Source organism: Diadema setosum, chromosome 6 (assembly GCF_964275005.1).
Source record: "Diadema setosum chromosome 6, eeDiaSeto1, whole genome shotgun sequence".
Lineage (NCBI taxonomy): Eukaryota > Metazoa > Echinodermata > Echinoidea > Diadematoida > Diadematidae > Diadema > Diadema setosum.
Window position 1 is genome coordinate 6,009,246 of NC_092690.1, and position 23,313 is coordinate 6,032,558.

General features: G+C 37.0%; 1 protein-coding gene across 1 annotated transcript in view; it reads left to right on the plus strand.

Moving 5' to 3' along the window:
- LOC140229920 (uncharacterized) overlaps nt 1-23,313 on the plus strand; it is a 72,426-nt gene that overhangs the window by 24,629 nt on the left and 24,484 nt on the right. The window contains exons 13-21 of the mRNA XM_072310120.1: nt 11,276-11,347; nt 12,351-12,422; nt 14,462-14,533; nt 17,391-17,462; nt 19,997-20,068; nt 21,563-21,634; nt 21,970-22,041; nt 22,592-22,663; nt 23,032-23,103. Of these exons, the coding sequence (XP_072166221.1) occupies nt 11,276-11,347; nt 12,351-12,422; nt 14,462-14,533; nt 17,391-17,462; nt 19,997-20,068; nt 21,563-21,634; nt 21,970-22,041; nt 22,592-22,663; nt 23,032-23,103 (648 nt within the window). The remainder of the gene's footprint in view (nt 1-11,275; nt 11,348-12,350; nt 12,423-14,461; nt 14,534-17,390; nt 17,463-19,996; nt 20,069-21,562; nt 21,635-21,969; nt 22,042-22,591; nt 22,664-23,031; nt 23,104-23,313) is intronic.

A 23,313-nucleotide genomic window follows, 5' to 3' on the forward strand; every position in this document is an offset into this window, starting at 1 on the left:
TCAGGCTGTACCAGACCTGTAAACATGTACCGTACTGTGCAAGTGATGACTGTGATGTGATGCAGTGTTAGCTAGACTAGTACTGTATGCTGCAGAATTTATGCGCATGCAGCCAGCTGCACGCGTATTCTGCACTCTGAGCGCGCTGAGTCTGCCAGGTTTGCTAGTCTCCAGAAAGAAACTTTTTCTACAACTTGTCATATGATTCCCTGCGGGCAGAGTCAAGTTACTGGTGAAACAATCTTTTTATATCTACTCCCCTAAATTATGGAAGAAACTGCTGTTTATATTGTTTAAAAATAATGTAGAAAAAAATAAATGGTATTAGGGAAAAAATATACAGGAAGGAATATACAGAGTCTGAATGATTACACTAAATTGTTAGTTACTGCATTCTTCCGTGGGTTTTGTTAGTTACTGCTTTCTTCCGTGGGGAAACTTGCAAAGTTGAATCAACTGGATGCAGTTACTGCTTTTTGCAAAAGGGAAAAATTGAATTTTTGGTCACTTTCATTTTTTTTTCTGCAAAACTGACCTATTAACATTGAAGAGTGAAGAGCATTGGGTAAACTATTCATTTTTGCAAAAAAAAAATAAACATTCATAAAAAATGTCAGTTACTGCTTTTTTCCGTGGGGGGGGGGGGCAGCACTGGACCATTTGTGTAAAGTTCATCATCTGGAACTCTCTCAGCATATCCGTCATGAAGTAGATCTTGAATGCCTTGTGCATATCTTGAAAGGAGCTGCTCATCCTTTGCTAATCTCCGTCCTAGAGACTGAAGTATGACGATTGTCGGGTAAATCTGGAGGACTCTCTTTAAATGGAATGGCGAGTTCATAGTGCCCGTCTTTCAAACATGCAGTTTCCTCCCATCTCTGCATAGCCTTCTGGTCATTGATGGACATAGCTCTAATATTGCCATGTAAACTATATGTTGACTCTATTGCCCAAGCTTTCCTCACTTGATCATCTAGCTTCAAGTCCTGCGAGATAAAATTCGAGCAAGCATGGCCTTTTGTAGCTCCCTCTCGAAGTGGTCCGTTGATGGTCCACCACAGAACAGTTCTGGTTGCATAAACCTCACCGGGTTTACCTGCTCGTACTTCTAATGGAGTCAATGTTTCAGGGCAGTCTTGACCAATTAACAACTCAATGTGGATTGAGGACACTTCTGGAAACTCAATTCCCTGTAAATGAGGATACAAGCGAATATCTTCATTGACTGCAATGTTCGAAGAACTGATATGAAGTTCCTTCTTGGTAAATGTACCTATCTGAATTTGATGTCCTGATGTCCATCCTTCTACACAAAGGCTAACTCTCTTACACTGAATCTGTGTATTGGCTCCACTTAATGTTGATACAAAGTCTCCACATGTCCCTCAGCGCCAAGTGTTGAGGCTAATTTCTCCGAGCAGAATGAACTTGTGGATCCGCTGTCCAACAGTGCATATTAAAGTATTAACACTAGTCTGCCCTCCTATAGCTGTCACCTTTACTAGAACAATCGGAAGAGCTACATGTCTTATGCCGGCACCTGTGACGTTACTAGTGGCTTGAATGTCTGGTACAGGAGCATCCGAGGATGAATTTCCGCTAGATTCAGGGCCTTGGGACTGCTGAGCACCACTTGGTTTCCTTTGTTGGGTAATATTTCCTCTAGATTCAGGACTATGTGACCATTGAGCATCAGTGCTGGGATTAGTTGATTTCCTTTGTTGCTCCACATGCAGAAATCTAGTATGCTTCTTTCTACAACCTTTCACAGAACATGTGCGATTTAGACTGCACCTGCTTGAGACATGTCCTCCTTTAAGACAATTGAAGCACAGACGATTCTCCTTGGCAAAATTGAATCTGTCAACAGGCTTCATGTCTTTAAATGTCTTCCATCCAAACAGATCGTGATCTTGATTACATAATTTGCATTTGCGTGGCTGGTTGTATGCGTTAGAATTGGCAAAGTTCAGTCCATGTGGTTGTGAAATTTTACTGCCATGCGTTGCTGTGCTCTTTGGTCTTGGACTATCCCGTTTCCTGTCTACAAACAGCTCTCCTTAAACTGGATCATTGATTTCCTCGGCGGCATCTGCAACAAACTTCACCACATCACTGATGCCTGGTGAACGTCCCTGATGTCGAATGTCCCTCACTTGGCGTAACCAACGGCTTCTGAGGTGATAAGGAAGTCTTTCAACGATATTCACCACCTGATGTTGACCTCCCATTTCATTGGTCATCTTAAGTGCCTTCAGAGTCTCAACGCAAGTTCGAAGATCATCACAGAATCTTTGCAAGTCCTTCTTGTCATTACTTCTCAGAGATGGACCTGTTGTGAGCCTTCTGACCCAGGCTTCACAAATCTTGAACTTGTTTCCAAAGCGCTCCTCTAGCAAAGACCTTGCCTTTGAATATCCTAGTGAAGGTTCCATCACAAGGCAGCTCTGAATGATCTGTTTGGGTTCACCCTCACAGCAATGGAACAGTCTCAAAAGCTTTGAGCTATCATCAAGGGATGATGGTCCGATGAGGTTCTCAAATGATGTGACAAATTCATAGTAACGAAGAGGGTCACCATTGAATTTGACAACTTCCACATTATTCAAACTTATTGCTTCGAGCAAACGCTGACTCTAGAGGTAAATATCTGGTTGACACTGTTCCTCAACTGGAGAACTGGATGCTAGTGGGCCTGACCCTGCTGGATAAGGAATGGTATCCTCCTGCTCCTGACTGTGAGATTTGACATCCTGCTGGGCAATCAGGCCAATGTCTGAATTCCTCTGACTCTGCACCCTCTGGGTGGCCTTTGGGAAGCTTGACTGTGACTGTGACTTGTGTTCTTCCTATTAGAAGCTCGGCCGTAATAAGGCAAAACAACGTAACTTAGAATATTATGTTCTGAGAAAAACGAGTTTGAAAATTCAATTGGTTCCTATTTTTCCGTCATTCAAGTAAAACACTTTTGAAGCAGCGAAGTTTCTTAGGCATTAATAAAGAATATCTCGGGAAAATTTCAGCAAAATAGGACTTCCCGTTTTAGAGTAATTGCCATGTTTAGAATAGATACAGCACTTTACCGAATCACAATACTGTGCTGATGAGTAATTCTATTTTGCCAAAAGAGCGTATCCTCACTTACGTTGTGCGAGAATCCTCACGCGGCAACATATCAATTAGGCAAAAGAACGTATCCTGACTTACGGCGCGTAAGCATTCTCCCGCGAAGCCACTTCAGTATGCCAAAAGAACGTATCTTGACTTACAAATATCTGCGCCTCAACCCTTTCATCAATGTAATTAGGCAGAATGACGTATCCCGACTCAATGGCAACAATCTCTATCATTCATTTACTTTGATATTTTTGATAATTGGATGATAAAAGTCCCGTTATATGTTTTTAAATATATATTAAGAATAGTAAAACACAGTAGCTTGCAAAATTATCGATGCAATTGAACATGTTCATTTTTTTTTCTGGAAACTTACAGAGTATATACTAAAATGTAATTAGTTGTTATCTACCTGTCTATCTGTTTTACTTCATTTGCATATACAGTTTACAGTTTATTGAGATGTCCATTCTTTTTTATTATCTTTAAGTGTATTTTTTTATCCCTTGATGTAACATTTTTCATTGGGAACATAATTATATTTGGCTTATCATTCATGTTGATTTAACAAAAACACGGATTTGGATTAATATTCACAACTAAACTACGAGTTTGGGTAAAGTCTGTAAAAGGATTTCATTACACTTCTTATGCCATGTGATACAATTAAGATGAACTTGAAATATGTATAATTTTTAGCATGACAATGCATGAGTGGCAACTATTATGACTCTATGAGAACAGGCAAAAAAAAAAAATAAAATGGGTATAAAAAAGAATTGTATAGTATTCTGTACATACACTTCGTTCCAAAGACACATGCACGCATTTAATGTGTTGATATTGAGACTCCTATTTTAATTTTCTTTTCTTTTCTTTTATTTATTTAATGATTTCCATTGAGATGAAAGGATTTAAACAGAAAGAATAATATTGTGTACTTTGTTTATCGCTGTAAGTTGTTAATGTTTGGTTGATTGCATGAATTGTATCCGTAAGGTTAAAACTTCTAATGATAATAATGGCTCAATTCTTTGAACAACAACAATAATAACAATGATTTATCAGGTAATTATGAATCCAGGTTTTAATGTTGTTAGGTGTAACTTGACCACACACACACACACACACACACATGCACACACACAACCAAGTACAAACACACACACACACACACACACAAACACACACACCGCAGACTTGTCAGAGGTGGAAACATTCTCTCAGTAGAATAACTTTGAGATAGACATGACAGAAACGTAGATGCAGAGACTAATTTACATCTTCTGAAAGGTTTATAGGGAAAAAATGTGTGTACATCTGTTTCTCAAAGACAACAGCATTACATAAATCATTCGATTATTTGCAAGTCTTAAAAATATGAAATAGATATCTACACTTTCTTTTTACAATTAAAGACATAGTTTGATATGCCATTACGCTTTTATCACATTGAAAGCAAATCAGCAGTAACTAAACATTATCATGATGGTACATAAGAAATAGAAAAAAAAATGTAGGCCTAATTTACTTCCCGAGTAAAGTAGCTTACATACGTACCACAGTTGAACAAAATCCTGGGAACAAAATTTTCAATTTCAATAGAACAGAACATAATTGTGTTTTCTTTTTTCTGGAGATTAGCTATATACTATTACCATATCAGACCTTCGCATAAATTTTTACCTTGGAAGATCAGAACATCTACAAATTACAAATTCTAAATAGCACACATAATATTTTTAATCCTTACTGTTGTTGAAGAGTAGTAAGAAATAAATACTTGGGTAAAGAAGGGCAATGAGCCCTCATATATTTTTTTTTCGAAGTAGAATCTTTAGTTTCAAATCAATTAAAAAAAATCTTTCTTGTGCCTTCATAACGTGAAAATAGTCATTAACACTTCACAGTTGAGTTTTGCGAGTTAATTTAACTGTGAAAAATTTACCTGATCCTATATAAACAATCCGAGTGTTATTATTTTTCTTCTAGAGTTGACTGATCTAGTGCACATTCCACTCCATCTTTCATGAGATTATGACGGGCGTGCACAGCTGTTCTGATATTTGTCCAGTTGCTCTTTTCTCTGCTTTTGAACTGCTCGGTAGACCACTGCAGGAAAATGTAAAAGAAACGGAAGAGAATAATTAACACAAAATAAGGCACTCTGCATTGTCCATAAAAGGCAGCTAGTGAATTTCAACTCTGTTTTAGTTATATTATGTGATTAAATTCTTCATTAGACATGGTTGTGTGTAACAAATCCTCTCTCACAGACCCCCCCCCCCTCCAAAAAAAAAAGCAAAGAAAATGAGAATGAGTATTCATGAAACACACTCACAATATCTATTATTCAACATCATACAAATAACCCCTAGAGGATGTACAAGGCTGTGTGTTTGTTTTGAGAGAGAATGGTGATTATTTCATCAGTTTTCATTTAATATTATTATCTTTTTATCGCTAAGGAATGAACTGTGAAATGTGGTATTCTCAAATTATCAGAAAGTCATCATCATGGATTCTGCCTTCTTTTCTTCTTTTTTTGTAATTTTTCCAAATGCCGGCTTGTGTCGCAGTGATAATGACAAAAGTTGAGTTCATTTCTTCCCCCTTCTTCTACTTTTTTTTTGTATGAATTAATAGATGATTATTCAACTTGTACCTTTTATTGTACTTGATACGCTGCATTCCTTTTCTGTGCTGGTTTAGGCTGGCGATTGCTGTGGACACTGAAAGGGGGACAAGGAAATATGTATTTCAACACGAATGTTAATATCATCTAAAGTAGACGGTTGGGTCTTAATATTTGAATTTTCCATAGTATTTAAAACCACCTAACTTAAGAATAAATGTTTAAATTCCATGAGCTTTTGCCCTCAACATTTTTATGGGGGAGGGGTGGAACTTAAATTATAGCATGTGTAGGATCTACCGTGGCTACAATGCAGTATATTGTATCGAAATGAAAAAAAAAATAAATGTTTTAAAAAATATGTACAGCTGACTAAAGTTGCACAAAGAATAAAAAAAAAAATCAGGCCTCCATAGTGAGCAGGTACAGAGTACCATTAAATATGACTTTATTTGTGAGGCTAATTTTAAGTGGGTAGATTCCTGTATGTATGAAAACGCCACAATCACATTCTTCATCCTTTCAAGGAATAACAAACAAGATATAAGACTACTTGTGATTAACCAAAGATGTATACCAAACATTATTTTTGTCCTTACTTTTCTTGCCAAAGTAATGATGTTAATGACATTATTAGAACATATCGCCTGCCATCAGTTCATGTTGCCACTAAAGACTAAATGGAATTCATCAGTATCAAGCTTTATCGTCATTAGCTTGAAGTCGAGTCTACTGTTTACTATAAAGCTGTGACTTATTTATACTTTTAGACGAAAACTGAATTTGAGGTAGACGACGTCAAGTCGAATGATGTCGATGATCATAACAGTATATTGGGGTCCACTTAATCTATTTGAGCATAGGTAAATTTCTTTTGAGAGTCACTACTTGATCTACTAGACAACTAGTACTGTATAGTACGAGTATCCTACATTTATATGGTCCTTATTACATTAGTAATAGAACCACAACCACAACCACACCAATGAGCCACGTTTTGCCAAGCCCACCGAAGGGAAAGGCTGTCATACTTATAGCTCTAAGTTTGCTCTTTATTTTCATAGCTTGCTGTGTTTTTGTTTATTTTTTTTTTACTCATCGTTTTCTTAAATATTAGTGAAAACTATTATCGAAAGTACTGGACCCTACTAGCATAGCGTACTGTCGTCCACTCTATACAGCCCAATCGCCGTACTTCGCACGGCATCTGGTCGGGCTAGATCAAACTTAGACCCGACAAAAAAAAAAAAAATAAATAAAACTTACCGGTGTTACCGCTGATTTTCTTTGTGGTGGCATTAACTGGTCATGAGAATGTCCATTCCATGGCTGCAAAACAGAACAATGGGCAAGACTTCATGGTTCACACTGCAGCAAAGCTTGCCTGCCAGTCAACCAGAGAATACTCTGCTGCACCCAGCTGCTGCCAGCTGTTGTCGCAACCGGTGCGGCTGCTGCAGCAGCGGCGGCACTACATTCACTGCCGCGGCTGAAATGGATCTGAAGCACGTAGCCGTAGGTATTACACATAGAGTTATGCAGCGTAGCGTGTGTTGTGATGGCCACGATGTTGATACGTTGTTTTGCCGTGCTGACTGTAGCGCGCATGGCCCTGATTTTATACAGCAAAGCGCTGTATGATGACATACGTTCTCTTGGCGTCGCAATTTCTTTCTTTTTTCTTGAGAAACCACCATGAAAAAACAGTGTATGTAAAGATACGTTCATTTGCCGTAACAGCGAAAATGCTTTCTTTGTCATTTCGATACGTATCTCAGGTTACGTTGTTTTGCCTAGCTGGAAACGGCAAAGTTGTGAAAAAATGTGTGAGATACGCTTTTTATATCTGAAATGGTAAACATTTGAGAATTGAGACATTCACCATTAAAAAGAGCGCATTTTATTTAGGAGCCATATGCTCATAACTCAAAATGCCCAAATTTTGAGTTACGTTCCTTTGCCTTATCACGGCCGAGCTGGTATACGCCTCCTCCTCGGCTTTGGCGATGTCCAATTTAGTCCTTATCTCCAACTAATTTCTTTTTTGTTGAAGTCTCAATTGTTCAATTTCAAGTTCCTGACGTAGTTTAAGAGCTTCAGCTTCTACTGCCAGGGCTGCTCGACGGCCCTTGAGTTTTGCACGCAAACGGGAACTTGAGGTAGAACTGGCTCCTGACTTGACATTGCTAGCTGAATCATCGGGATTGATGCCACAAGCCGAATCCTCAGACTTGATGCTTGTAGCCAATTTCCCAGGCTTGACGTCTTGTACAGCACTCATGACGGTAGGCGGCTTGAGTTGACGGAACTAAACAAAAGTCTAGACCGTTGTTGTTGAACTAACGTAGGTGACGCTATTTAACCAGTACCAAAAATCACTGCTGACATCCAAAGTGCTGTTACCCTGTCCAATCGAGCAAGGTTCAACCTTGGATTTAATGACAGAAATAAAACAATAATAAGCATCTGCATTTCATCAAGTAAATAAGTTTGGCAATAACAGACAACAACATAACGTGTCATGTGTAAAATAAACCCACATGTATGCTTACTTTGTCTTGTGTATAACGCTGAATTAGCAGCCTTACCAAAGGGACAACTAACTATATACTTATTTGGTCGTGAAATATAAGATATTGCACTAAACTAATAAATGCGTAATTAAATTACACATGACTGAATTGCACATAAACTAAAGACAAAACAATGTAATGTCGTCCTTGCAAATCCAAGTGATCTTTGTATGCAGTGGAAACTCTTTCTAACCAGGTCCTTTGAACCACAATTTTTGTTTGTCAATTCCAATGTCTTTCTGCATCAATGCTAAATTAACAATATCTACGAGAAGAAATTAACCTGGCCCTGACCAGAGAAAATAGTTTGCCTTATCAGGCATTTTGTCCTATTTGTTCTATAGAGGTTCCACTGAACCGAGCTCACTCTAATCATGAAACGCTTTGTCATGCTATAGATATCATAGTCCAGCTAACTCAGTGACCCTTTGACCTACTTAATACTTTCACACCTTTGTCTTTCATAAATCTTTCATTTGTTACTAAATTTCTTTCTCAGTCAAGCCCGAAGGTACTACGACTCTCGTACATAATCATGTCAACAACTTCCATAAGTTAACTACCGAAAACCGCACTGCACACCGTAACCTATACACATCTCTCATTGACTCCTGTGCATTGCATGTACTTTACCACTGCACATTGTTCAGTCACATTTATAACCAATTGTATATCAATTTTAAGCCAAATATTTTAGAACTTAAAATACAGCATTTTTACCATGAATGTGATTAAACAACATATCAAACATCAAATTTTCATATTCAACCGTAATTGTCTACTTACAGCATTGGGCTGACGTAAAAACAGCAAATTAACAGTGACTTCTGGTGGCGACACAACTTTCTCGTTTCACGTGTCTTGAGGCTGCGAAATGCGAGCGCCCTCTACTGCCCAAGCTATGTTTTGACTAATCAGAGCTAGGCTCTCGCCTATGACATCACTGGCATAAATTAGCGTCTGCTTCAAATGGATAGGATACTACATGCGATGAACGTGTTGTAAAAGAGACCATTTCGACACATTGCGGATGAATTGTGTTACCATCATACTTCGCATGTCTTTCTACTTATTATAACCTTAATAATCATGTGAAGTGTATATAGCTAGGTTATATGCACGCAAAAGAAAGTAGACGTTGATTCAGTGGCTGCAATTACCGGACTGACTTTATTCCAGTACCTCAGACTTGCATAAGATCAGTTTATCACGCTACTTTCACTTATAAATGCGACACAGCTTAACACATTGAAGTTTGAACCTATAGCTGGAAATGGATTAAACACAATAAGATCTTTTTTTTTTTTTTTTTTGCAAAAAAGACAATTATAGGTATAGAGAATTATCACATCTAAAGTCACAATCGGAGGTAAATGACGTTCAATAATATACATTTTAACGTGTATCATATGCGGTATAAATTCTTACTCCACCTCTTATCTTTAATATTAACACCCATCAATAGATTTAATTATTATTTTTAATCTCATTTTGGAGTGACCTGAGAGATCACTCGAAGATTTTGGAGTGATCCCTGAGGTCACTCTAAAACGAGTGAAAATGAAAATGTCCACTCCATATTCACTCCAATTTCACTCTAGATTCTTTCTTTTTTTTTATTCACCCCTTTAAGAGTGAATATCTTCACTCGATTTTTTCAGAGAGTAAAATGGAGGATAAATGACGTCCATCGCATGTTCATGGTGTAATTTCCCTGTGTGCTACATTATTTTGAGACAGCAACGTAGTCATGCTGTGGGAAAGCATTCTTTTTTTTTTTATCTAGGTAGCTTCATTAGATTTTTTTACCTTAAACATGTAATGAGCAAAGTTACAGAGGAAATACATTTCAAGCGTTGCTTTGATATAAATTGTACGACAACACTACGATTGGTTTCCTTTCAAATGATCAGGAGGTACATTCATTGGCAGAAGCTTTTACTCCACTCGCAAATGCAGTTGGGAACATCGCTTGATAGTAAATCATCATACAAAGTGCAAGCTATAATGATGTCACAGAAATGGAATTGCAAAAAAAAAAAAAAAAAAGAAAAAAAGAAGAAAAGAAACACACTTTCATTATATAGATGATGACTGGCCGGGGAGGGAACATAGCGAATGTTCCACCCGAAGGGTTTGAAATGCTAGTGAGAGAGGTTATAAGTCCCGAGACGAAGTCGAGGGACTTATAACCTCCCTCACTAGCATTTCAAACCCTGAGGTTGGAACGTTTGGTACATATTCCCGACAACAAAAGTCATCATCAGTTATATTATATGGGTTAGTCAACACTTATACGTCAACGTCAACCACCGAAGATCGTAGAGATTCAGTGTACTTACGCGTAGCCCGACCTGTGTGTCCAGACGCTGTTAATACGCAGTGCGCTACACACAGCGACTGGGCTAGCGCTGTGTATACCGTTGTTTACAGTGTACGATCTTAACCACTAGCATGCATGCAGAGCACAACGCACTCAATCGCTCGCACGCGCAGAGCCAAATTCACTGTGCGCGCAATGGGTGGCCGGTCCTAAGCCTTCTGTCATATTTTGTTACGTGAAAATGTTCTCCCATGGGAGAACATTACTAAGAATGTTCGCCCATGGGCGAACATAACGAATGTACCTCCATCACGTGACTCTGTTTTAGCCAATCACTAACCGGTATTTGACTAACCCATTTATGGCACATGGCGATTAAATTCTATCAATCGGTTAGGGCGGGCTGTGCTTTTGGGCAGAATATGCGAATATGATACGCCGTTGATTGAGTTGGGTGTGCATTCCTGGCAGATAAAGAGTTAAAGGACATGGGCATAATGACTCTTAATCTGGAAATGCGCAAAATCTAAAAGTTAAAGGAAATGTTACATATTGCATTTCCCTTCTGTTGTATACATTGTCAGTCTTTTCCTTCTTGTTTGTTGTTGTCTTTACCCCATGCTTTAGGGATCTGGCAGTCAATTCTATGAGGCGCGTGGAATCGAACACATTCTCCGGTCAAGAACAGTTATTACGCTTGTGAGTGTTTGTCCCGTCGATGTCTTTTTATTAGAAAAAAATAATCAAGACCATATCAAACAAACAAAAGAAACTAGTCCAAATTATACTGGAAGCGTAATGATTAACACTGCACCAAACCGTGCCCAAATATGCACTTTTTTTTTTTTTTTTGCGCAAATACGGGTATACGCATCCAAAAAGGGGGTAGGATGGAAATTTAATTGTAGGCAAACTAAATGCCGGTCTAAGGGTAATTAGAATCTTTTACTTGTAAACAATTTATCAACTGAATATTTACATCTTCATACGTGTGTGATGAAAAATTGAAAGGAAAAGTCATAATAGTAAAGAAATAAATACAGAGACTGATGACATACCGCTTCTTCCAAATAATATGGATTTAGAGATGTTATCACCGCTGGTGTACCCAATTAAGAGATTATTAATGCTATTTTATTTCATTTCATTTATTTCTGTTTCAAACAAAAGAAAAAAATACGCGATCATAAACACAACGCAAATGCATGAACACGGAGTATTTCAAATAGCTACATCAGCTCTTGAATTCTCATGTAATAACAAATTTTGAACAACTAGTTCGAAAGGTTCAATCAATCACCACTCTGCTTATCAATGGCATGAAAGACTGATCAATCTCCTGTGTGAAGGTGAACGTTACCAGATAACACAGAAAAGTAGAAAATGAGCATGATTGAGAAAGACAAGAACTTCACACTATACCCCCAAAGTTCGCTACCCAATTCAATGATGTATTATCTTTCCAAAAATAAGTATGCATGTAAGTATCAATTTGTATGGATTTCTTCGAGATTGTCACATCAAGGTTTTCCATATAATATATATCAATATCTACGACGTTTATAACTGGTGTTTTGATTCTCTTAAAGAAGGATGTTGATTTGATTAGGGACTGTTTGCCACACACCGAGATGATGACGCTGTCAGCTTTGTATTCAATATTCTGATGCTCGTTTATATCTTTTAATCATGCTAAAAATAGGAACCTTTCCAACAATGAAATCGCGGAAATTGAAGAGTATGCATTCAACGGGCTGACAAGACTACTAGATTTGTAAGTGTCTCTTTACTTTCATCTTCGCACACATGCACCTCCAATAAAAAAACCAAACAAACAAGAATAAACACTTTCATTATTAAGGAAGCATCTATTATTATCGTAACGTGGAAAAGGTCCACTACTTAACAAAAAATGCAACAACAACAATAGTAATAAGAATAATATCAGTAATAATACTAATACTAAAAAGAATTATTATTACAATTGAGTACCTGAATATAAGAACGACCCAAGTCCAAATTTGGCTATCGCGTTTGAAAGCCATTTACGTAGTCATGCAAATACAGATAATCATTCAAGTGACTGTTTTATATTAAAATTTGAATTAATAACACCCCAAGAACCGAAAACACTTAAGGGAGTAGGGAATTCTTTATTAATTTCCATTTCCTAAATGTTCTCTAATGGACTTGGGTCGTTCTTATATTCATATACTCAATTATTATTATCAATATTGATATCATAAGGTCTTCCTTGTCCATATCTCCGTGAGTCTAGCATCTAAAAGGGCAAAGGAAGTCTTCAGGGCAAAAAAAACAAACAAACAACCCCCCCCCCCCAAAAAAAAAAAAAAAGTACTAGGGATTTTTGTTGCTCAGTCGGCAAGCACGTCGGTATAGGAATCCGGATGTCACGGGGTCGAATCCTAATAGAATCCCGTTTTTTTTTTCTCTCATTTCCATTCGTATTATATATTTCTAGTCACGTTCCCTATTTCGGGGGATTCGAATGTATACACATGCGTCTTATTCTGTGCCCGTGCATCAGAAAAGCAACAAAAAGTCGCACCCCTTTGATTTTACGTGAGGACTCAAAAACTGTCCATATTTTCTGGAAGAACTATTCTTTCTCTACGTTTGTCTTCAGTTTTTGGATCATAAAATGAAAAGGAAAGTGGGTTTTCAGCAGTTTTTCCGCAACCTTTTTTTTTTTTTTTTTTTTTTTTTGGTAGAGTAGTGTGATCACGTATGCCTCCGAGGCCCCTTTTCATTTTTTAATAATCCTTTGCTCACTCTTCACTTTCACTTCAAATAACTTTTGGAAACATAATGTTAATGCATTGAAAGTTGAAATTAATCGTTGACAGACCATTTTAAAAGAGCATGCTTAATTTCAGCTTAATATGATTATCCCTTCACTGTAGTTGCTACAATGGTTTACATCCTGTTATTTGTCCCATTCATTGTACAGATAGCATGGCTTAATAGTAAAGATTAAACGTTTGAATAGACCCTGTTATCGAGCCTCTTTTCTCAGTTCACACTTTTCCCGAGTGTGTTATTTTTTTCCAGTATTTAGATATTGTAGGAGAGTCCATTTGAATTGAATTATACATGAATTTAAAGCCTACAGTCTGTTTATTTCAAAATCTGCCCTTAACTAAAAATCCATGTCTTGCGAGTCTTTGTTGGTTTTGTGGTACAGTTCACATACAATTATATACTGGAATTCAAACAAAAAGGGAAAGTGACTCGAAATATGTTATACATAATATACATGTGAAAGAAAAAAAAGGGATTCCATCGGATTCGAACTCGAAACCTCTAATCCAATAGGAGAGAGAGAGAGAGAGACCACATCATTACTATAAATGCCATCATGAAGCCTCAGTGTCAAAGTATAGATACGAGATATACATAAGCAATATTCTTAATTCTCCGCAATATTGATCAATGACTTTGATTGGAGGAAGTCCGGTTTTGTTATTTGGTCCTTCTTGTTAATCATTATGTTTGTTGTATATCGCAGGGTGCAGTGTACTGCTCTAAATGTATATCAGAGATTTGTCAAATAAATGTCGTAAAAGGAAATTTCGATGGGAGTATTTGAGAGCAGAAACTTCCACCAAGGTTATTTCTCCCCGACTGAAAGTATCGAGACATTTTGATGGAGAAACAAATTCTTAATTTGCGAAAAGTTACAAAGAGGAAAGTATAAAAAGTAAACAAACAAACAAGGCAAAATGAGTCTCAGTTGTGCCTCTTTGAACATTATTCAAAAACAATTTTTTTTCACCTGTTTTTGCCTGAAAGGGATCTTTCGAAGAATAACATCAGGGCCATATATGGAAACTCATTTGCAGACCTCTCCGCCTTGTTGCAACTGTGAGTATGATTAAAACAACGTTAATGATAATCATATGTAATATAAACATATGAAGAGTTCTCTTAGAAATGGACTGAATCCACTTTATCCTATTTCTAGTATTGGATAAAGCCAAAGTTATCTTTATTTCACACAATCGTTTCCATTCAAGAAGGTCAGTCATCATATTAGGTAAAAACGATACTAATAATAAAAAAAATCCTACAGATGTGTTCAATTTTATATGACTTTTGGATTAGCATTTTTTTTTTTTGGGGGGGGGGGGTATTTAGACCCTTTTGCAAGAAAAGTATTGAAGAGTGATTGCTACACAGTTCTTTAAACACATAAGCAGGAACTGCTTCTCTCACCCTTCATTCGTCAGTCAATCTGCTTAACTCTTCATGTACCATGGTGGAAACTCCCGTGTTTCACATTATTCTGAGACATCAACGTAGTTATTGAGAAAACATTCTGTTTTTCAAATCTATATATCTTTTATAGAATTACGTTTAATTGTAGACGAGGTGATCAAAGATGTAGAGAAAACGCCAAACTTTGCATTGATATACATTCTATGACAGATCAATAATTGCTTTTCTCTCAAATGCCCAGTAGCTACATTACTGTAACTGTATCACTTTGGCACACAAAGCAGTGACAGAACCACCGCATAAAAAGCGATCTATTGACGACAGGAACGGAATGGCGAGACACGCTTTCATAATAGTGTGGTATTTGGCGATTTATCGATCGGTTTGGCCGTGTTTGTGCGTTTGAGCGGAATATGCGAAAATTGCACGCCGTCGACTGAGTCGGGCATGCGAATGTAGCACATAAAGAGTTAAACTGTTTACTTAGCTACTAGAAACCTTACCTGATATCAACAACTTCAATCAACTCAAAATTTGAGTTCCGGGAGCCATTCACGCCGTCACAAGGTCGTTTATTCCCAGTACCTTATCAACATTCATCCCCCTGTCCGTAGCACTGAACGAAGCAGCCTTGCCCTACATAGCAGCAATCTCTACCAAGTACAATGCGTTGAACAAGTGCATGCTTCTTAATAGGGCCTATCTTCCCCTTTCCACCATCATTATCTTTATTCTTAATTATCATTATCATAATCTTCATCCCCATTATCATCATCATCATCATCACCACCATCCCCATCATCATCATTGACATTATTGATTTGCTACTTTTATAACGCATCATCACACAGAGTATTCTGCTCTGTTAGTTGTCTGTTGATTACTGATTTGTCAGTGATGGTGGTTTCGCTTTAGGCAATCATGATACCAGACAGATATACTTTGTATATACCGGATAGACCCATTTGCGAGAAAAGCGTTTAGGATTTTGGCTCTTTTGAAATATAACATGAATTTCATCTCAATGTTTAACAAACTTCCAGCAATATTTGGGAGGCGGACTCTATGCACATGATGAATGTCTATTTCTGCGTGTGAATAAGTACCAAATGATAAAGGATGGATTCAGGCTTTTTTGCAAGTGAGCTCTTCATATCTATTTATCTATGTGCGCATAAGCGTATACGTGCATATGTGTGCAAGTGTGTAAAATATGTAAACATTCGAGCTAAAAAATCACAAGAAAATTAGCCTTTGTGACCCACTAAACAGAAGGCCAGGGATTCTAGATTATGAAGTCGTTAGTTCAATTTCTTTCATTGGTTCAAGTTCCTTTGGCAAAACACTGTCTTCATAGCTTTGTTATCGTCAAATGCTTAAAGGACGTTTAATCTAAATGTAAGAAGCGGCGGTCGAGGAAAGGGGAGATACTTTGACTGTCGTCTTTAGATTTCGTCTTTGGTCGATAAATTTTGAAACACTGTCATTCACGTTCGTTCTTTGTCGCCCATTTTCATCAAGCGCAATTCACATTTGAAAGCTATGCAATAGCCGAGCATGAGACACAATCATTTTCGTCTATTGCTTTTCAAATTCCTAAAAGTTTCACTCAAAATAATCTGTAAGGTATTGATGTAAAATGCTGTAATCATCAGCTAAGTCTAATTGCTTATTTCTCACACTTACCCCACTTTTGTCATACATAAACGCACATTTGCCTTCACAGCACTGACTGACTAAATTGGTTACAGATCTGGTTTCCCCTTCGTACAAAATATTTGACTCTGCATCACAAAACCAACGAAAAGTGGCCAAACGCGAATGTTTAGCTATTATAAAGGACAGATTCTGAAAGAGCAGACTTTCCGCTTTAAAATGTTGTATAATTAGATTCAAATAGACTCTCATAACCTGCCAAAATATTATAAAGAAAGCACAGGCCCGATGGAGGGACAGGAGACTTGGCGTCTTCAGCCCAGAGCTGGGTGTATATCATTGTGAGAGAAAGTTACAGAGAGTGCCTAAATGAGTTAGTTGAATAATTCTTTTTATTCATTTTTTTTAAAGATTGTAGTGTGTGTTCATGTGCTTTTGGTTTGTTTTGTCTTGTTTTAGGTAATATTTAGTCTTTGCACTAAAGGCTGTTTTTTTTTTTCTTTCCCTCGTTTTCTGTGTATATGATCTATTGATGTTTAGTAACGTACATATTGTTAAAGAGTATAGGCCAAAGAAGGATCAGACTCCTGGTAATGTTTCTGTCATTAAATGCTGTTAAACATGTTTGTTTTTGTGATGTCAAAAATCACATGCCATATGACTTAAATATGAAAACAATGTTTTGTTATGATCATTATAATCCAGGCATTGCAACTGGTTGACAAATAAAGCAATGAAACCATCTCGACGGAAGAATTTCGTAAATTTGAAAAATCCGGACTTACAAAAATAATATTGACAACGCAACCTCATATTTAATATATCTTTCTTTCTGTCACAATGAAAGTTTTCTGTCGGACAACCCTATTTTGGTGATAGACGGAAATGCGTTTGCCCACACACCACGCCTGACTGGACTGTAAGTACTAGTATGTGTGAATTCCATTCATATTATAGGCTTATCTCGAAAGGGTGAGACACAAACGAGATACACTCGAGGCAACCGGGGAGGCTTGTCTCGAATGTACGCGTAAGATAGTCTCAGAGGCCAGACTTTAATTTGTCCCCGTCATGGTTCGCAAGAGGACTATTATGAAACAGGCTTTCGTATGCAGACACGTGTGTGGTAATTTCTTCAAACAGACGCACACACACACGCACACGCACGCGCACACACATACACACAAACATACACACACAGGGAGTGGAGTGGGAGGTACCAGACTTAACACATAATTCTGAAATTCATCAGGCCTCATGAAAATTTTCTCCGAAAACATGAAAATGCTACTTCTCAAAACATGTTACAGTGGATTTTCATTCTACTGTATCTAATAGGGCATTATAGAAGCTATCAAACGTCTACACAAAATTCTGAATTGATTATGTTAACTTTAATATGCAAATTTATGCCAGTCATGGGATCTACATAATACATAATACGCATAATACGCACCTAAATATCAAACACAGCACATACCATGCAACCTCCCCACACAAACATATAAATTATACGCATAACTTACATATCATACCTACCCCACCAAAGCATAACACCCGATCAACCACCCCCAACCAACGAATTCACAGTGCATGGCCGGCGACAATTTGTGTAATGCCATTTTACCATTATGCCATGCCACTTGCCATCACAAATTGTCGCCATCGAGGTCAAAAATTGGAAACTGCGCAAGCATCACAAATTTACGACAATTTGTGACGGGGCGACAATTTGTGCCGCAAACTCCGTCACAAATTGTCGCCAGGAGAAGGGGCAACAATTTTTGATTGACCGACAGTTTATGTCGCAACAATCTTTCTTATTTGTTTTGCCATCATAAATTTTCGTCACCGAGGTCAAAAAATTGGAACTGCACAAGCATCAAAAATTGTCACCAGACGACAATTTGTAACGGGGCAGCAATCTTTGACGCCATAACCGTCAAAAATTGTCGCCCCGGCTCGGGGCGACAATTTTTGTCGCAACAGACGGCCATTTTGGATTGCTCTACTGCAATACTATCTAGCTATTTCCACGTTTAGATTTGGATGTATCAATTTCAGTTCTCCAGTTAGATAACTCTGTCTACTACTCTTCCAGTGGCGCTGCATCCCCAACTCATGTTTTAGACGTTGGTGTACGTTTTCAGTTCTGGGTTTTCCGTAGAATGTGTTAGTTTTCAAGGAATGTTTTACGTTTTACTTTTGTCCTGATACTTTACATTTGGGTAATATCAAAACATGGTACAGGTAATCACGAACAATAAACCAACTGGAAACCTCACCTCGCCAACTGGAAAACCTCTCTCCTTGGGCAGTTTTTGTCCGTGCTTTACTACTCCACGATGATGTGAACATATGGGACTAAGCTCATGAGCACTTCAGTCATATCCAGATTTTGATTCACAACGACCATCTTTCCCCATTACATGGTTCACATTGGTGCGTTTTGATGATTGAGTATCTGAATATAAGAACGAACCAAGTCCATGGAAGACCATATCGAGTAAACTTAAAAAAAAATCATGTCTTTTTTTTTAATTTGTTCAATAATATTTTATTTAACTGTGATGGGAAGGCAACATTGTATATACAAATTAGAACCTATATCATTATGAAAATTAACGTTAACATTAATTGTGGAGAGGCCATTTTGTGTGAATGGGTTTGGTCGTTCTTTGAATCATTTGGACTCGGGTCGTTCTTAGATTCATATACATGATATTCTGCTATAGAGATGAGAGAAGGATGAGAGAGGACGCTATATGTAAGAATGACCCAAGTCCTTCATTCTTACATTCATAAAAGATTTAACTCATTCATTTCAGGCACTTCCGGGGGTAATTAGGATTTATCGTTATACACAAGATGAGTCCATTTATAAGCTACAATTTCCCATGTCAAACTGAATTTGGACAAAAATTGGACTTGGGTCGTTCTTAACATAGGTCTTCAATTGGTCCTCTCACCTTCACAATGACATCACTGTTTCTTGCTTAGGTTGTATCTTTCATTTTGAATACTGACTCTTGAAAAAAAAAAAAAAGGTCCATTTGCAGGATCGTGCGGTCATCGCGTGGTTACATGATTTGCATACGCTTTTCTTGGCATACACTTGAACAACTGAAACGAGCTTAATATAAGAATATTCTGTCAAAACAATGTTCAGTAAGTCCTATGTGACAGATTTACCTTTAAAGATAAATATCCCACGGCTGACACACACATATTGAGTTGTGCATGTTTACATGTAAATGTAAATATTATTATTATATACACATATATATACACATATATATGTATATATAATTATATATATATATATAGAGAGAGAGAGAGAGAGAGAGAGAGTATTATGCATGTTATAATGTACATCACAAACATTTTAAGTGGTGTAGGCCTTCTTGTATTTTTTTTTTTTGTTCTTGCATGCCATTTTGTTCTTCCGTACAGACATCTTTCAAGCAGCAACACTTCTGAAGTTGGACAGGAATTGTTAGCCGGAGTTCCAAAACTGTGTCTGCTGTACGTATGTTTGACTATTTAGATGCAAATTAAATGTTACTACATTTCATTGCACTTTTAGGCACAATTAGTTTGATTGGAATTGATGACATTTACAATTGATTTCGATTACGGCCATCCAGATAAAGTCATTAACATCCATGTAATGCTATTGAAGGAAATTATATAATGGCAATAAGTAATTGTATTGTTGCCTAAATCAAAACCATAGGAAATTGAGTTTAAGACGTATTCAGAATGGTTCAAGTAATTACCTGGTCGTAGTGTTTTGCAGTACTGATATGTAGGCCGAAGGAATTAGTTTGCATAGCATGTAGAGTATGATTATTGGAGACAGAATTAAAAAACTCATTACCACTTTAATGGCGACAGGTGCCTGTCAACGTTTTTACCCAGCAGTTTAACGAACTTGTTCCAAAGTAATCCTGGCTGACGCATATTCACTAGGGCTCGCTGACAGCAGATCTAGTTGTCAAGCTGCCAACACAATACAACTTACCCACATTTAACTCGATCTTGGCTGAAATGTTTTCGATACACATTGTGGAAGGATTGTGGTTTGCAAGAAGTACTGGCTTTTCAAAAACTCTGTTGGATTGTTAACCTTTCACAAGATATAAAGGAAATACTGAAAACACTGGTAATTGGTAATTGGTTACATGATCTCAAAGGGACATCATGTTATCTAATTTCCATTTTTTGCGATCATTACTATTTGTGACCCTGCATCACAAAACGAACACAAATTTGCCAGACAAGAAATTTTAGTTCAGAGCACATTCTGAAAGAGCAGAATTTACGCTTTAGAAAGATGTATAACTCAAATCAGATGGACTCTCCTAAACTATCTAAATATTGGAAAGTAACACAATTGGAAAAAAAGTATGAACTGAGAAAAAAAAGGCTATGAAGTACAGTGTCTATTCAAGCGCTAAATCTTTGACAAGCCATGCTGGCTGGGCGATGAATGGAACAAAAAGAAATAATGTAAACCACCACAGGAAGTACAATGAAAGGATTATTAGATCAAATTTGATTAAGCATGCCTTATCAACACATTCTGTCCATAATTAATGCCAACTTTAAAGGCAGTAGCATTATCCTTTCAAAAGTAATTAGAATTGCAAATGAAGCGTGTGTAAAAGGTTTTTAAAGAAATGAAAAGGGGACTCTAAAGACACACCTATCACACTATTCTACGAAAAAAAATCACACACTTTTCTGCCTGTTTTATGATCCCAAAATTTAGCCCAATGTTGAAGATAATTGCTCCTTCAGAAAATATGAGAAAGTCACGATCAGCTAGGCTGACCCATTTCACCTATTTTCAGTCCTCACACAAAATAAATGTGTAGGACTTTTTGTTCGTTTTGTGATGCGCGGTTACATTTGAACCTCAATTCCATCTGCGAGGCATTAATCACATTCTAACATCTTTTGTTTAATTTAGTGATTTTTCTTGCTCTGTGTTCTCTTGGTTGCCTTGGAATAAAGGTATCTAAGAGACAATCATCTTCGAAGACTTGCGCCAGGGACATTCATTGATAACGACTATCTTCTACGTTTGTAAGTATTATTTTTGTTTTTTTACATACAACGTTTTAGAGTTTACAACCATCGACGGATGGTATTTGAACCCGTCACCAGTCGGCAAATATCAACAGAAGTAAATATTTCCGTAAAATCACTCACGTTTTTGTTTGTCTGTTTTTCACAAGGCTCGCAATTTTAGAATGTAGTTTTCAATGTGTCAATTTTGAATCAGTCAATATTTTCTTGTTTAATCAAGTGTTATGTTTTAACCGATCTAGATTATCCTAACCGCTTTATTGACAATGTAATTTACCTTTCATGAATGAATTTTCTTCGTCTTTTATTAACATAATATTAACTTACAACAGGTACATGGAGAATAACGATATTACGATGCTAGAGAATGGCACTTTTCTGGGTCTGGAAAAACTGTGGTCACTGTAAGTATTTGAATAGCACCTATACCTACACAGAATAACAAGTGCAATGATTTAAAATGACAACATAACATTATACAACATAATAGATAAACATTAGCAATAGAACTGTACAGCACACATAATTCTACAAAACATGTGAAAACATACACGTTAGTTGTTTTTCTTGTTTTTTTTTACTTGTTACCTGCAATTCAGTTATTAAATGAGTTACAGTTACCTGTCTTCACGTCGAACGCATTTGGTAATGCGTGCCATCTCGACATGTGTGTTGTTTGAGCTATGAATTAAACATTAGTTTTTCAAAGACAAATAAGACAGGCAGAAATTAAAATAATTATAAAAAGAAATTAAATATGGAATCAAATAGGTTCAAATATTACTAAAGACACAATCATTGACACTGTCATGCATGTTATACATTCCATGACCATTTATCATATTATTCTAATGTTAAGTGAAATCTTTAGTATAGTTATATTTCATTGTTTCCTTTTGTACACTTTACAATGACCTTCTGTTTTGATTTTCATTGAAACTGCGTTGTTCACAGATATCTCTCAAACAACAATATTACTTCCATCGAAGCTGGAGCATTTGATGGCTTAAAGAACCTATGGTGGTTGTAAGTATAAACAGATAGCACTTAACGTCAAATGAATAATATGAAATAGAATAAAATTGATGACATCTTTCATCATTTCATCACTTTTATTTATTTATTTTTTTTGGGGGGGGGGGGTTCAATGTGTATCCTCCCCCTCACTTATATAAAGTAGCCTGCAAACAAAAACCAAAAAGGTGCAGCTCCATGGGCATGTTGTCCCTAAAATAAGTTTTACGTGTTTTTTTTTTTATTCCGTTTTGTCTAAATGTAAATGTTTATACCAAAACGACCATGTTTTGTTTGGAACAGAGCAATTGTGATAGCCTACGTGACCATTGGATTCAAGCTGACTCGTTATTATGTTCTTGTTCATGTTTGTGTTATAGAATTCTGAGGAATGCTGGTATAAACACAATTGAACGCAACACTTTCCACGGTCTGGAAACACTATTCTACATGTAAGTCACTTGTAAAAAAAAAAAAAAAAAGAAAAGAAAAGAAAAGAAAACAAAAAGAAACATATCCACCACCTTGAATCGAGTAAGCAATTCTAGTTATGAACTCCATCCAAAGGGGTGGGGTTTACACACACACACACACACACACACACACACTCAGTGACACACCCAAATTCATAATATGTGACCCTGCACCTCAGAACAAACAAA